This window comes from Pipistrellus hanaki, assembly GCF_964339955.1.
Source record: "Pipistrellus hanaki genome assembly, chromosome: 16".
Lineage (NCBI taxonomy): Eukaryota > Metazoa > Chordata > Mammalia > Chiroptera > Vespertilionidae > Pipistrellus > Pipistrellus hanaki.
Genome location: NC_140518.1, coordinates 9568813 through 9585020, shown reverse-complemented (window position 1 = coordinate 9585020; position 16208 = coordinate 9568813). Strand labels below are relative to the sequence as shown.

Below are 16208 nucleotides of genomic sequence, written 5' to 3'. Positions count from 1 at the left end.
TGCAGGGCTGGCCAGATGGGGGGAGCTCCAAGGCCATAGCGGCCTCCTCCTACCAGCCAGGCCTTCACTCTCCGGTTCTTGTAGCTCCGGACCCGCCTTCATTTTGTCCAAATGATTTCCCCCCTGCAGCCAGGAGAGGCCTGTCTGGCTTCACTTCAAGGAGAAGGCCCGGCCGGCGCCTCTCATCCCCAACGGGGCCTCGCAGTTCCAGTCACACTGGCAGGAGCTCCGAGGGAGGCGACACTGTTCTAGACCTGCCTGCAAGGCTGCCCCCGCCAAGGGCAACAGATACCCTGCAAGCCCTCCCCAGACTCCGGAGAGCATGGGGCGTGGAGAGGGCTGGAGAGAAAAACTGAGTGTGTGTATGTGTTGAGGGAAAGGGGGTACAAAAGTAAAATGGAGATACGGGAGACAAAAATAGAAGTAAATTAAAGAAATAAATGCAAGGGAAAGAGAAAAGCAGGAAGGAAGGGAACATTGAAAACGAAAGAAATAAAAATGAGAACAAGCAGCAAACAAAGAAAAAGTAGTGTAAGTGAAAGGAAAGGAGGAAGGAACAAAGGGGGACTAGAGGAACCGCGGCGGGAGGGGAGAGAAAGTAAGCCATAAACAAAACAAAACAAAAGAAAGAAACAAAACAAGGAAGCACGCACAAGAAGCAAAGAGAACTCTCACGGTTCGAGGAAAGAAAGGCAGGAAGGAAAAATACAAAAAGAAGAAGGAAAGAAAGGATAGCAAGAGACTGAAGACAGAAAGGGTGGAAGAAAAGACGAAAGGAAGAAAAGAGCGCACCCAATTAGGCCAAGTTCACAAAAGCCAGGGCGGGAAGGAAGCGATCCCCCGCCGTCGCCGTCTGGCGGACTGGGAGCCCCGACTTTCCCAGAAAAGGCGGCGGCGCCGCTGCCCAGAAATTCTCATTCTTGATCTCCACCAACCCGAGGGCCTGGGGCGGGGGTCGCGACCACGCACCCTGTTCCCCGTGGGAGGAAGAAGTCACGGGGGCAATCTTTGCTTTACAAAAAAGCGAAGCAGAAGTTAGCAGACGCCGCCCGCGGGCGGTGGGTCCTCGCGCCCCTCCCTTGGGCTGCGGCCGGAGCCCGGGCGGGGCGGGAGCTGACACCGCGGTGCCAAGTCCCCGTGGCCAGGACCCCCGGGGGCGGCGGCCGCGCTCAAAGGCCCGGCAGTAAAGGTCACAGGCGGTCTGTGGGGCCGCGCTGAATGGGCTCCCGGTGATAAACAGGCTCTTAACTTTCAACTTGGCCTTGACCTTCCTGGAGGTGTCTGGCCGGTATGTAAAGGAGCAGAGGAGGCTTTCAGCGCGTTTGGTGGGGTCGGTAAAGGGGGCTGGGGAGGAGGAGGCCCAGGGTCTGAGAGGGTCTGCCTGGAGGCTCCCAGCAGGACACAAAGGACTCTGTGGGGCTGGGGGAAGGGCTGGCTGGGCGTCTGACGCCTGGGTTATCCTGAGACCTCAGCCTTAACTTCCCCTAGAGCCTAGGGAAGTTTGGGGGCGAGGGGGGTGTATCTGAACCTCAGTTTCTTTATGTGGGAACCTCAGGCTGATTCAGGGCGGGGAGAGGCAAATACAAAATGACCCATATTTTTGGAGACAACTTGACCTTTAATTTTAAAATAAAACCAGGAGTCTTGTAGTTCATTAGAAGCAGATACACAGGCAGAAACACAAACAGAACTCATACTTATTTAATTTATAAAATGCTTTCGCGTGCAAAATCTCAATTTAATCTGCCCAGCGTTCCCGTGAGGCAGGGGTTATTGTGCCCAGGAGGAGAGCGATAGAAACTTTTCACAGATGAGACTGAATCCTGCTTTAACTGACTCAGGTTGAGGTCCATGATCCGTCACGGACAGTTGGCTGTATATATGCATTCCTCGAAATGGGAGCACATGCTCCTATGTTAATAAACATGACATTCAGAACTGTTCCCTGGGACCCACTAGTTGCTAAATAAATTGCAGAGCAAAACAAAACCAAAACCAGCCAACCCCCTCATTTTTATTTGTATGGAAATGTGTCTGTTTGACGCTGTGAGCTGGTATTCCACAACAGCGCAGAGCGAGGTGAGCCTCGCTGCTCATTTCCATAGATACGAATAAGGAAGCCACGCATCCAAAAAGCACAGCGGTGAGCCATGTGGTTATGCATCTTTAAGTTTTTGTACTTCCAAAACAGAAATAAAACTGATAGATATTGGAGCCCTGACTTTCCCAGAAAAAGCAGCGGAGCCACTGCAAATAAATTCTCATTCTTGATCACCACCAACCTGAGGGCCTGGGGGGGTCTCGACCCGGTGACTTCATTCTCCCACTTGGACCGGTGCAGAAATATCCAGGGCACAGCCTGAATGTCCACAAAGTGAACACCCCATGCAAGGATTGTGAGCACCCCGAAAGCTTCCTTACCGCACCTCCCCCTCAGGAGCCCCTCTCTCCAGCGTCATCTCTTCTACCCTGAACTGCACAGAAAGAGTCAGACAAAAGCTAACCTTTTGTGTCTGGCTCCTTTCACCCACATACCTTTGGGATTATTCATTTTGTGTGTAGCAGTAGTTTTTTATTGCTGTGTAGTACTCTAATTTTTAATTATAGCACAAATCTATTGCCCATTCATTACTGATGGACATTCAGTCTTGTTTCTATTTTTGAGCTATCACGAATAAAGCTGTCTTGGACATTCCAGCACATGGTGTTTGATGGACAGGGACATTTTCTGTTGGGTATAGGTCCAGGAATGACTATGATTATTTATTTTTAATTTCGGGGTTTATTCATGCTTGTACTGTCATTTGCCAAGTAAAAAGCAGTGAAAAAAATTTGTCTTTAGGTAAAAATCCCGATATTTCTGTCTTTCATAGTGAGAGGAGCTAGAAGCTCTGATAAGAAACTGGGAAATGTGAAAGAGTGTGCTCAAGTATTTTCACCATAAGCATCTTTGCCTTCGGCATCTTTGCTGAAAGCATTTTTGCCATAAACATTTCACCACATAAGTAATTTACCATAAGGCAATTTTGCTGTAAAAAAAACAAAATAACTGGTTGACAGTTTGATTTTTTTTTTTGCTTGGTTTTATTTCTCCATTGACAAACCAATTAACTGCGTTGAAGACAACGAACTTAGGCTAGTTGTTACGTTGGTTTCACTTCTGCACTGACAAAGTTCTCCCAGTTACTTCCATTTTTATATTATGGATAAAGCTTAGCTAGCCCACATAAAGGTCCATCCAGTGAGTAGCTATGATGGTGGTATCATAGTAGCTATGATAGCATTTGTTTCTTCCAGAGGACAATGATTTGCCCCAAGCATTGGTTTCTAATTTTGAAACACAGTACAGGCATTTTATTCTCTTTTTTGAGAATTTTGCGCTTCACAGATACTGTGTGTTTTAAAGACTGAAGATAAGACTCTCCACCAGCAAAAAGACTAAACTCACTGAAGGCTCGGGTGATGTTTTTAGCAGTACAGAATTTTTGTTTTTAGCAGTACAGAATTTTTAATTAAGCTCTGTACTTTTTTTTTAGACATAATGCTATTGCACACTATTAGACTATAGTCATGTAACATGACTTATATGCACTAGGAAACCCCAAAATTCATATGACTCATTTTTGTGACCCTCTTTTTATTGCAGTGGTTTGGAACCAAATCCAAATATCTCTGAGGCAGACCCGTCCATTGGGAGGAGAAAAGAGCCTGAGGGCTCTCTGGGGCACCAAGTCCAACCCATACAATGAAGACAACTGCATCGATACAACCCACAAAATGAAACCGGCTATTTGCACAGGATTGCCATAGATCTACACACATTTGAAATAGCTGCTAGTGTTCTGTATTTCTCAATAAAGCCTTTTTAATTTTGTTATGTCTGTGTTTGTTTGTTTTTTAACATCCCTCTTATTTCTTGTGATTTTATCTTTTTTTAAGGGCAAATTTGCCTTCGGCCAATGAGTTACATGGTGAACATGTTTGCAGCAAAAATATTTGCAGCAAAGAAGTCTACAGACAGAGATGCTACAGCACAAGACCCTAGACCCGTTGTACCTAGAGACACCTCCATTTTCTCTCATGTGGTTTTCAAATACAATAATATATATGTTGTCCCGTTTGTTGTTTATACATTCATTGATTGCTTCTTGCAGGTTCCCTAACCAGGGATCAAAGCCACAATCTTGGCATATCAGGATGATACTCTAACCAACTGAGCTACTTGGCCAGGGCAGCAATATTTGTTATAGGCGATCTACAATCTCCCCTATAGTCCTGCAACTCCAGTTTGCATGGGCCCAGTCTCGAAAGATGGCTCAAGTTCAGGTTCAAGTTGGTGAGTGGGCATGAGTGAAACCACCTAGAGCTCAGGGCGGTATGTTCCAAATAATTGCCATGACCCCTATGCAAAATGGAATCATTCCTGTCTTCTCCAGAAAAAACGGGGGCTTCTAGAAAAAGTGGGCTTGGACAGATTTGATTTGGGCGGGATAGTGAAGAAATACAAAGCCTCGGATTTGTGAAACAAAGCCGGTTTAGTTTTCTCGAATTACACCGCACAGTAGGCCCCATCAGAGAAGCTTCCAGCAACTTTTCCAGTGGTTGGGGCCCCTCCCCCCTCCCTCATCCCCTTTCCTCCGTCTAAGAAAGCGTGGAGCCTGTAGTGTAGGGAGTACACAGGTGCCGGACTTGCTGGCCTCTCTGAGTGGACGTGTGCCCGAGGCCGGGAGGAGGACGGCAGGCAGACAGGCATGGGCACACAGGCCAGGCTCCCGGGCTCTTGGGCTCCAGAACCCCACAACTAGTTCATGGCAGTTAGGTAACCAGGCCCGACTTACTGGGAACCCCTTAGTTCTCAGAGAAGGGGGGAGGAACGATCTTTTCCCCACTGGTATTCCAGGATTTTATACGGTCCTCTCCATCCCCTTCCTCAACTTTTCCTTTCCCTCTTCCTGCTGCTGTCCCTGGGTCTCCTCTTCTGGCCTCTGCCTCTACCCCTCTCTCTGAACACACGTCCTGTGCGTCTTCTCTCCGTACCTCTTTCTCCATCCTTAACTGGAAATCCAGAGCCCCTCTCACGGGCCAGGTCTAGAAGCCCCGTTTCCTCTTTAGGTCTAACCCTTTTGTGTCCAGGCTCCAGACACCTCATCGCTGTATCTGGAGCTCTGTCCTCCTTCCTCTTTCTCTGCCCCAGCCCAATCCCGGAGTCGGTAGGGTAGCTGGGGTCTCTGGGGAGGGGGCGTCCCAGGCACTTCCCGGGACCAGGAGCCGCTTATAGTGCATCCTGGATGGGAGGGGCCTTGGGGTGCACTGGGATGCTGGCACCCAGGACGCGAAGGAAAGGGCCCCAGGAATACCCTTCATTCCCAGCGGCTGGCTTCCGCTGGCCCAGGCGCCCGCACTCCCAGGCTCCCCTTGCAGGCCCAGCGGCCTCCCGACTCCACCCCGACTCCCCTCCCCCCACGAGGGAGACACTTTATGGGGAGAGCTTCGTTCTCTCGTTAAACCGGCCAGCGCGCAGGAGACGGGGCCAGAGAGGGAGAGGAGCCGCGGAGGAGGGGGGAGCGCCTTGTCCGCTCTTCCTAAGTCTCCACTCCTCCCCTCCCCCCAGGAAAGGAGAGAGAGAGAGAGAGAGAGAGAGAGAGAGAGAGAGAGAGAGAGAGAGAGAGAGAGAGAGAGAGAGAGAGAGAGAGAACACACAGGGAGAGGAGAGGAGAGGAGAGGGAAAGGGGGGAGTTAAAGCATTTTCGCAATTTCTGCCACGAAGACTTTATTAGCTTCTCCCCCGCCGGCGGCCAATCAGCGCGGGGGCCCGGGCACCTGCGTCCCTGCGTCAGGGCGGCGGGGCCTGGGGGGGGGGCAGCGCCGGGGCCCGGGCGCTGGGCCCGATTTAAAGGCTTTGGGTTCCCGGGCCGCCGGGGAGCGCTAGCCGGGTGCCCCCTGCCTCCCCCGCGCTCAGCGCCCCATGCGCCCACCCCCGGCCCCATGGAGCCGGGCAGCTATGCCAGCGTGGACGGCGCCAAGGACCTGGAGGGCTTGCTGGGGGCGGGAGGCAGCCGGAACCTGCTCGCCCACTCCCCGCTGGCCAGCCACCCGGCGGCGCCCGCGCTGATGCCAGCTGCCAACTATGCGCCCCTGGACCTGCCGGGCTCCTCGGAGCCCCCGAAGCAGTGCCACCCGTGCCCCGGGGCGGCCCAGGGCGCGTCCCCGGCGCCGGTGCCCTACGGCTACTTCGGAGGCGGGTACTACCCCTGCCGCCTGGCCCGCGGCTCGCTGAAGCCCTGCGCCCAGGCCGCCGCGCTGGCCGCCTACCCCGCCGAGCCCCCCGCGGCCGCCGAGGACTTCCCCGGCCGCCACGCCGCCGAGTTCGCCTTCTACCCCGGCTACCCGGCCCCCTACCAGCCCATGGCCAGCTACCTGGACGTGTCCGTGGTGCAGACGCTGGGCGCGCCCGGGGAGCCGCGCCACGACGCCCTGCTGCCCGTGGACAGCTACCAGCCCTGGGCCCTGCCCGGCGGCTGGAACAGCCAGGTGTGCTGCCAGGGGGACCAGAACCCGCCGCCGGGGGCCTTCTGGAAGACGGCCTTTGCAGGTACCTCACTCACTGCTCCGGGTCCCTGGGCGCCAGGCGCGGGGCTGCAGACCGGGCGGGCACTTGGCTGGGAGGAAGAGGGAGGCCTGGGGCCGGGGAGGAGGCGTTGGGTGAGCCTCTCGGGCTATCGGGAGTCTAAGGAGGTCCAGGGAGTCCCAGAGCCTGGGGGGAGGCCCCCCAGGTCAGTGTGTGGCAGGAGCTGGGGACCATCTGCAGCCAGAGGCCCCCAAGTCCCTTCACCGAACCCCGAGGCCTTCCCACCGGCCTCTCTGTTAGTCCCAGGAGCTGGCTGTCTGCCCTTGGATGGGGCTTTGGGGGTCCCTACCAGCAGGTCCCAGTTTAATTCCACAAAAAGGCTCAGTAACGCTCAGTTCAGTGAGGGGGTGGTGGTGGGAGGAAGGGGTGGGAACAGCTATTGGAAATTCTGTCAGAATACAACCTCTCACTTTCTCTTCGATGAGTTTTTCAGTTTCCAAAGGAAGATTTAGATTTCCCTCAGTCATAACTTAGGTATGTGCATTGGTGTGTGTGTGTGTGTGTGTGTGTGTGTGTGTGTGTTTTGTGTTGGGAGTGGGAGCAGAAACGTGTTTCCTTCTGTACAGAATTTGCCCGTAGAATCTATAAGGGTGGCCAAGAGCCTCGAACTCGTGAGGGTGGATATGTGTGACTGTGGGCTAAGGTCTGGCTGTTCGTAGTGGGTGTATTTGCAGACTGGCGGGTGTGAGGGCAGGCATGGTGAGGGTGGCCTATGGGAGCCTGCTCTTTCCAAGGCTGAGAGGCGATCAGAGAACCAGCCAGAAGCCCATCCTGGGTGCTTTGGGGGCACGGGGGTGCACGTGGGACTAGGGTGGCCTGCAGGGGCCCGGGTCTGTGTGCTGGTGGGGTCCGAACAGTGTCTCTCCCTTCCTCCCTCTCCCATCTGGCAGACTCCAGCGCTCAGCACCCCCCAGAAGGCTGCACCTTCCCCCGCGGCCGCAAGAAGCGCATCCCCTACAGCAAGGGGCAGCTGCGGGAGCTGGAGCGCGAGTATTCGGCCAACAAGTTCATCACCAAGGACAAGAGGCGCAAGGTCTCGGTGGCCACCAGCCTCTCGGAGCGCCAGATCACCATATGGTTTCAGAACCGCAGGGTCAAGGAGAAGAAGGTCCTTGCCAAGGTCAAGACCAACACAACTCAGTGAGGGCGCTCCCTGACTAGGGAGGTGGGGGGGGGGAAGGTGGGCGGCATCCTGGGGAGACCAGGACCCTGCCAGGGACAGGCTGGGACCCAGGACTCTGTTGAGGGGTCCCCAGAGGAGACACTTTTTCCAGGCCGTGGCTCCTGTGCTGTTCCCCAGGGACAACCTGAGCGCCCCCTCTGTCCCCGTGAGCCACGGAGGCCCACGTGAATGCCTCATCTGCCAGAGGGCCTGTCCCAGGCATTGGCATTCACCCTGGCCGTGGTGATCGCCACCGTAACCAGTTCTAGTTGCCATGGTAATTAGTTTCCTTCTTTCTACTGGAGCTCTGAGGAGCATTACAGAAACCGCTTTCATGGAATGAACTGATCACGAATAAACTTGGAAGGAGATGGTGGCCTGGCCGGGAAGCTTCCTGTGGACCCTCTTCCGTTTCCAAAGCCCGCCCCTCATCCCAGTGCCGGCAGGGGCAGGGGCGAGGGGATAAGGCAGGGCCACCCCCATGGCTACTGCACTGAGCATCTTTCTAAGATGATCGCAGGATGGACAATGCTGGAGGGTGCCTCTCTCCCTCCCTGCCCACCCCACAGGCTGCACTTACTGGGTCCTTGTGTGAAAAGGAAGCCAGCAGGCTGCCCTCCCTGGTCTGTCTTCTTCCGGAGAAATGAAGTATGGGGAAGTGCCTGGATAACTCACCCTTTCTCACTGCTGCCCCCAAACGTTCCTAGTCCGCCCCTAAGGCTCCTGGTGGTTCTGACCGAAGCAGGCCATGGGTCATTGGGCCTTTGAGAGTCCAGATACTTGCGGTCTAACACGGCCCCTTCCGGCCACAAAGAGTGGAATCCCACCCTACGGGGAAGCATGTCCCACGCATGCTAGTAGAGCTGGCCAGGAGAGAACCCCCCAGGAAATGGCCCCTTTCCCACCCTTTCTCCTCTGCTTGCCCCCTCATGCCGCCCAGAGGAGCGTGGGGCCCTCAGCTGGCCAGCTGGGAGATGCACCAGGGCTTTTGTGGGTGCAAGAACTGAGGCTAGCAAGGTGACAGAAGCCCAAAGATCCAGGCTCGTGGGCATCATGCGGCCTTGGCGACAGTGGGCACAGACTTCCTTTTCTTTTCACTTTTCAGCCCCTGTTTCCCGAGCCCCGGGTGGGTGGATAACGGGTTGGCACCAACTCTGTTCTCCCTGGGCCGTGCAGACAGAGAGAAACCTGGGGCAGGCCGGCTGTTCGGGGAGCCAGAAACTGTCCGCCTCTGTGCCAGCTCTCTGATGTCCTGCACCGAGGCCAGGGCCTGGTGGAACTTGCTATCTCGCTGCGGCAAAGCCCGCAGGTTCATGCTGGACCTTCCTGCAGCCTGGGCTGGGGGGTCTAGGTAGATGCTCCCACAATCCAGCGCGCAGGAGTGAAGCGAAGAGGACCCGTGGGACCCGCTTCCAAGCCACCCAGAGACGCAAGAGCAGCCAGTGGCGGGCCGCGGCCACCATCTTGGCAGTTCTCTCTCGGAGCCAGCTTGTAGCTCTCCCGGAAACCTCAGGATGAGGGCTGCAGGCTGCAGCTGAGGAATCCGGGTATTTCCACCCTTCAGTCCTGGCTCCTTTCCAGGGAATGACTGGGATTCTCTAAATCTGTTTACCAAAAAGCAACCAGGGCTAAGGAAAGGGCCCCTGAGCTGGGCGGTCACCCTCCCTTCCTGGGTCTCTTAGAGGGTGCATACTGGGGGGCGGTGTGTGCCAATTTTGTGATTAGAAAAAAAAAAAGAAAAAAACCACCCAAGCCCTGAGGCCTAATTTAAGCTCCTCCGTAAGTAACACCGTGGCTCAGAGGAGGTTGCTTTCTGCCTCTCTTGCTCCCCTCCAAGTGAAGCCCAAGCAAGCAGCTTTTAGTATCCGTTTCTCCAGGAGAGTGTGTGCAAACCCCCCTCTTGCTGCTCTTCAGCGCAGACAGGCGTGCGGGGGAGCGTGGGGGACACAGGACCGGGGCGCCATGCTGCGCGGTCCCCACCTGCAGAGGGGAAAGGCCACAAGAGGGGTCGCCTAGGCAGAGCGGCCTGAAGGAGACGCTGGACTCCCTCCACTTCACTGTCAGGGACTTGACATTTCTGAGTTCCTCTATTATTCTCTGGAAACGATTTCAGAACGAACAAAAGAGTTGAGATTTTAGATTTATTTCGCTGCGTGTGCGAGTTTGGACGATTCAAAAGACAAGGGCGCCCCCTTCCGGCGAGAGCTCGTCATTCCAGGGAAACCAGCGGATCCGCTCCTCCGTCACCGCCACCGAGCGCCCGGCTGAGCGGCGCCGGAGCCTCGGGGCTGCGGAGTCCCGGGCTGCGCGTCCTGCAGATCGCGAGGACCACAGTCGCCTGGAATCGGGCCAGGGCACCGGCGGATGTGTCTGTCCTGACGCCCAGAGGCCCAGGAGGGCAGCCGGGAGGCCAGTGCTGCCATCTCCAAAGGAGAACGAAAGGGGCGGCCCGTCCTCCGGGAGCAACGCTGCGGCGCCATCTACCCTCGGACCTGGCCTTCGTCCCACTGTTTTTCTGAGCGATTTCCTTGTATGGACCCTGAGCAAAAAGAAAAGAAATTGTCTTAAGTGTTGTTTTGTATTAAACCTTCTTTTAAAAATCACCCATCACCAGCTTTACTTCGGAGGCGAATTATAACTGCCCGCCACCAAGACAGACCCTTTAAAAAACCTCGAATTCGTGTCTAAATTGCAACAAAATTCACCCAGGTGATATTTACTTACCTGCAGCTTTGCTTAATGTAATGGGGGTCTTTTCAAGCCATAAGAGGGAGGGAGCTGCTGAAATTACACAGACGGAAGCCTGTAAATTCAGACCCCCATCTCAAGGACAGACACACGCACAGGCGCGCGCTCTCCCGAAAACCCCGACCGGACCGGCGGCCATTCCCCCGGCGCTGCCCCCGCCCTCCCCGCCCTCGGAGTCCGCGGCTGAGCCCGGCGGACGTGGCACCGGCCCGCGCGCCGCCGGGAGCCTGATCGCTCCAACCTGCGAGCCCGGTGGACTCCTTAGTGGGGAGAGGGGCCGGGTGCGCGGACGCCTCCTGGGGAAGCGCCGGTTTTGGCCTCGGTGCCCGCGGCCCCGCGGAGAGCGCCCCGGGGCGCCAGGCCGGGATCCGGTGCTCCCGGCAAACGCCCAACTCGAGAGGCCGAGGCGGCCGTGTTTCCGTCTGCACCGCCGCCCCACGGGTCCCCAGACTCGGACCCAGGGCCAGAGCTGTACCTGGAAGGACAAAGGCCCTGAGGGATGGAGCCCCCAGTCCATGGCCCGCGCCGGCCCCCTCCTCCAAGGCGCAGCGAACGGCCCTCCTCTCCTCCCTTCATTAAAGTTTTATTCGAGGTCCTGAGGGCTGCACGTTAATTAGGTTTTCTTGAGTGGGTGGCGGGAGGGGGGGGTTCCTTGTGCCCTCGCCCCAAGAGTTACAATCCTGAATGAAATGAATGATTCAAATTTATTTAACTCCCGCGGAGGGGGCGAAAAGAGGTTCCCTTTTGGGGAAAGGAATGTACACCCACCCGGACAGCCCCTCTCTGGGAAAGGGGAGAAGGCCCTGAGCGCCCCAGCCTCTCATCCCGGGGGACACCCCCCCCCCCCAGGGCCTGGAGGTTTTGAAACATCCGCAGGGGCTGCCGGCCTCTCCTCCTCTCTCAGCTGCTAGTTGTTTCTGCGTAGGAAGAGGGTGAGGTGGTCGGAGCAAAGGGAGAAAAAACGAGTTCCACCGCCGCCCCCTCCCTTCAGTTGCCCCCCTCCCCCCCATGAGAGAGGGAGAGGGGGCAGCAAGAGTTCAACCGTCCCCAGAAGGACGGGGAGGAGAAGGCGGCGTCTAGCCGGCGCCCAGCGGGAGGGGAGGGTCAGGGACATTGCCATTGAACTTGAAGCTTCAGGCCCTCACCCCACTCCGCTAAAAGCTTTATGGGGAGAGGGAAGAGGGCGAGGGGAGGAGGGGGCGCATCTCTGGCCTTGGGAAGGAGGGGGGAGGCCAGGCGGCCAGAGAAGGGCCAGCGAGACCCGGAGACAAAGAGGCTCGGTCTGCGCTGGAGGGGGACCTCGAGGTGGGGAGCCGCGGACTGGGGCGCCCGCTCGCTCAGCCTCTGCTGGGACGGGGCTGGGGGGTAGGGTGTGGGGGATTGGGGAGCACCCAGAGCTGCGTTCCAGTTCTCCCTCCTCCAGCTTAAGGCGCGCGAGCAGCGCCCCGCGCCACGGGGAGGCTGAACCACCAGGCCAGCCGCGCGGGGCTCCGGGTCCGAGGCGCAGTGAACCGGACCCCTTTTACATGGAGAACAGGGTGCCCCGCGCCCATTGCTCAGACCAGGGGCCGCTGTCTCACTGCCTCCAAGAGCGCTTTATCCCTGACAAGGTAAACTGCCCGATCCGCAGGCCACCGCCCCTGGAGGACCCCCCCTGGGAGTTTGGGGCCCCCAGCTCTACGGTGGCCGGGAAAGGCGGCAGGCAGGTTCTCCCAGCGACCACCCAGCGGGGGCCCTGCTGGTTGGTGCGGGGAGGCCAGGCGGCCGCCGGCGGAGACAGACAGCGCTTCGCTGCACGCGGGTCGGGGGCGCGGCCTCGGCAGGGAGAGCGGGCGCGGCCCAGCCCCCCTGTAACTGTGTCTCCCGCCAGATGGAGTCCTGGCGCAGACAATTAATGTTGTTATTGTTTTTATTCTTCTTTAAAGGTATAACAATCCTTTACAAGTCACTCACTTTGAACACCGGGTGAAAATGAACTGAAACGATCATGATTTATAACTCACCCTTACACAAAAAGGAAGAAATCACTGCAACACAATCTCTGAGCCCCTACATTCTCCCCCCTGCCCCCCCCCGTTCCTGTAGCCCCTTCAGGAGCTTGGGGAGGGCCCGGGGCTGAGGAGCAACTAGTACATGTGCCCAGGAGTGGTGTGGGGCCACATGCCCATGTCTTTAGCCACTGGCTCTGCTAACTTGGGCTGGCAGAGTATTCTACAGAGCCTCTTAGGCTCACCTAACCCTCCCCGCCACTCAGCTCCTGCCCACGCCCGGAGTTCCCGCCTCAGATCGACAAAACCTGCAACGGAGTGAGCACGTCGTAGAATTTAGAAAAACGAGACTAAGTGACTTGAGTGGTATCAGGAGACAGTAGGCAGAGCCAGCCCCCCAAGCAGGAGTGTTTAAGGGTTTTAGCTCCTGGTCTACACTAAGGGAAGAGAATAGGACCCACAGCCTCTTCCAAGCCCCCAACACAGTCTCCTCACAGGCTCCCCCAGGCACTGACACACACCTGTTTCCAGCTGGAGCCAGCCCCACACGTGCAAACTCCCGGGGCTGATTTATATTTAAGTAAGTGGAACACGGGATTAAAGGGATTAAACGCAAGTGGGACTTCAGTTCAATCCGCTGCTCACGTTGCTTGCAAAACCTTCCCGTGGGGGTGGGAGGCTGGAGGAGAGACAGTGGGAACACCATCTCCCTTTCCATCCAGACCTGGAGCTTGGGGTCTGCGGCTTCCTCAGACGTGGCCTGAGGCTGGTGGGCTGAATTTCATCAACTGATATTGTGAGGTGGAGCTGAAGGGGAACAGGGAGTGAGAAAGACACCCACACACACACACACCCAAGGCTGGAAAGGCTTTCCAGAAAAGACTTTGCTGAAGGAGGACTTAGAAAGAGGCTTAGACTATCTAATGAGGGTGGGGAGGAGGAGGAAATGTGAGCAAAACTCGGAGGGGGCAGGGAAACGCAGATCCTAGAGAAAGAATGCCCGGCCTGCGGCTGGGGCTGGGCCCGGGAAGGCGGCGGAGTCCGGAGCACCTGGGAATCTGGCTCTGAGGACAGACACCCTCTGGCCACTGGGACTGACCGCCCGCCTCCCCCCCAGGTGGGCACGCACTCAGGGCCGCACACCGCAGGGCACAGGCTGGGACGGGGAGGCAGGATCCTGGGAGGGCAGGCCCCGGCACCCCGCTCCTGCAGACCTGGGCTCCCCAAGCCCAGGTGTCCCCAGCCTGTCGCCCGCCTTAGACCTGAGCCCGGCCTTTGTCTGGTTGATTTTTGTTGGCCGCTGCCCTTCCCCCTCCAGGCAGGGTTTTGTCATTGAACTTGAGTGAGGCCGTAAACATTCCTTCACCTTCCGGGGAACTGGACCGGGCCCCGCAGAGGGGGTGGAAGGCCAGGGGCGGAGGAGGGTGAGGAAAGATCCGGGTTGTATTGCGGTATCAGCGGCTTCGGCTCCTCGCCTCCCCCGGAGAACTCCCAGGTCTGCATTTAAAAAAAACCCAAACCAAACCAAACCAAAACAAAAAAACAACTCGATTTCTGAGGCCGGACGCAAGGTAGACCAATATTTTAGTCAGGATCAACATAATGTAACTTTTCCCTTTCGCTCATTCGTATTTCAATTTTTCATACCTTATCGTTAGGCACTACAAGTTCCTTATTTAAAAAAAAAAAAAAAAAAAAAGACCAAATGCATGAATAGCAAACAGACAACAGCTGAAGCAGATGAAGAACCAGTGGTCACGGACAACAGGGGCTGGGGGTCTACGTGGGGAGGAGTTTGGGATGGGAATGGGGGGATGCGGACAATTATGTGGTACCATAATCAATGAAGAAATTTTAAAAAGAAAGCAATGCCTGTATAAAAATTAAAAATAAATTTTATTCATAAAAATGGTAAAAAAAAAATAATAAAGCAGATGAAGATGCAGTAAATGATTCGGAGGCCGCCGCCTCTATTTTAAAAGCGCCCTCCGGGCGCGGTGGGTGGTGAGGGTCTGGGGCGCGGGGGGGGGGGGGGGGAAGGGCGGGCTGGAGGGGGTTGATGGGGGTGGGGGGAACGGATTTATGTAATATTTTCAACAATAAAGATTAAAATTTTTAAAAATGAAAGCGCCCCTCCCTCGGCGGAATAATCCGAGCGGGCGGCGGAGGAGATGGGGCTGAGCCGGGGCCGCCAGCGGGAGCCCCGCGCGTCCCCTCCGGCCACAGGCCCACGCGGCCGGAGACGCTGCTGACGTTTTGGTTTTCTCTTCATTTAAGGATTTGGGGTCCCGTAGCGAGGGAGCATCAAAGACGCGATCGGGGTCTTCTCCTGGCTCTTCCGACTCCGGTCTCGGGCGCCGGCCGGCGGGGCAGGGAGACGCGGGGACGCGGCGGCCTCGGCTCCGGCGAACAGCCCGGCGGGCGGCCCGGCCACCGGCTGCGCACCCACCCCGGCCCGCGAGCCAGCCCGCAGCTCCCGGCTCCTCTCCGGGGCCTGGGGCCGGGTAAGATGCCCAGAGGCAGGTCCTAGGGGCAAGCTGGCGCGGAGGCCGGAGCGAGCTGCCAGGACGACCCTCTCCGGGTTCTACCCGCTCCCACCCCCCAATCTGGCTGTTCCCTGCCTCAGGGTTCGGACCAAAGGGGTGAGGTACGCTGTCTTACCCAACCTTGACCCCCAGGCCTCCCGGGCCCTGGAAGGGACCCAGCCTTTGGGGGGGGGGGGGGGAAGTGTGGGTGCCCAGGTCAAGTTCACGAACCGGCACGCATCTTTTAGGGCGAATGGGGCCACTTTTTTTCATCCGGACCAGGAGGGTCCTAAGCAATAGGGACTGTGTGTATTGGGGGGAAAGGGGAGAGAGGCAGAATCGGCAAGAAGGTTCTCGATTTTAATTTGCGGGTCCATTATTACTACAGCCCCGCGCTCCCCTCCCCTCAGCTCTGTAGAGAACAAATAATCCCGTCGGAAAAGAAAGGAGAAGGTTTCATGGCGTGAGGTTCCCAGAAATGGCCTTAAGCGCTGGGTCGTTTTGCGTTTGCTAAGCCCTGGCGTTTGGGAAAGTGAAGGTTGTGTTCGTGTTTCTATGGGATCTGACTTCGCGTAAAAGAGGCCACGTCTACGCCGCTACCCAAAAGCTTCAGAATAAACACGTTGAAATAATTACCCCTAACATTCCTACCCTTAAAAAACACACACACACACACACACACAAAAACTCAAAAAACCACAAGAAACGCAGCCAGATCACAGAAAATAGAACGTGTGTGTGTGTGTGTGTGTGTGTGTCTTTAAACACGTGCATAGTTTTAAAACTTTCATTCAACAGCCTTCTTGACATTCTTCCATTCTTTATGCTAACGCTCATGTTTTACAATGTGCAACCACTGTTACCAGTTACTGTGGTCTCTCCCCTCTCCGCCTTAGTATTTTTTATGCGTTCTCTTCTGGTTTCAAAGCGCTTTGCGTTTACTGTGCTCTAAGCGATTTCTCAAGTTACTGCAGGCGTCTGAACGCCATTTAAGACTATATACTATGCAACAAGAGTTGTGATTTAGAAAACCAGCGCCCTTATGTTGGTCAGATAGGCTGTCCCCACATTTAAAAAGAAAAGTAACATTTTCTCACTGTCAAGAATTTCAAAAATATTTTAAAATACTGGAAAGAGGAAAACGAAAGCTCCCCCAT

At 56.2% G+C, this 16208-nt stretch overlaps 1 protein-coding gene across 1 annotated transcript; it reads left to right on the top strand.

Moving 5' to 3' along the window:
- Window positions 1-5985: 5985 nt before the first annotated feature.
- HOXB13 (homeobox B13) lies at window positions 5986-7772 on the top strand (the record flags this gene model as incomplete). The annotated part of the gene is made up of 2 exons (XM_084862281.1): window positions 5986-6592; window positions 7519-7772. 2 exons carry the CDS (start codon window positions 5986-5988, stop codon window positions 7770-7772), a joined length of 861 nt encoding a protein of 286 aa, XP_084718407.1.
- Between the last annotated feature and the right edge of the window lie 8436 nt (window positions 7773-16208).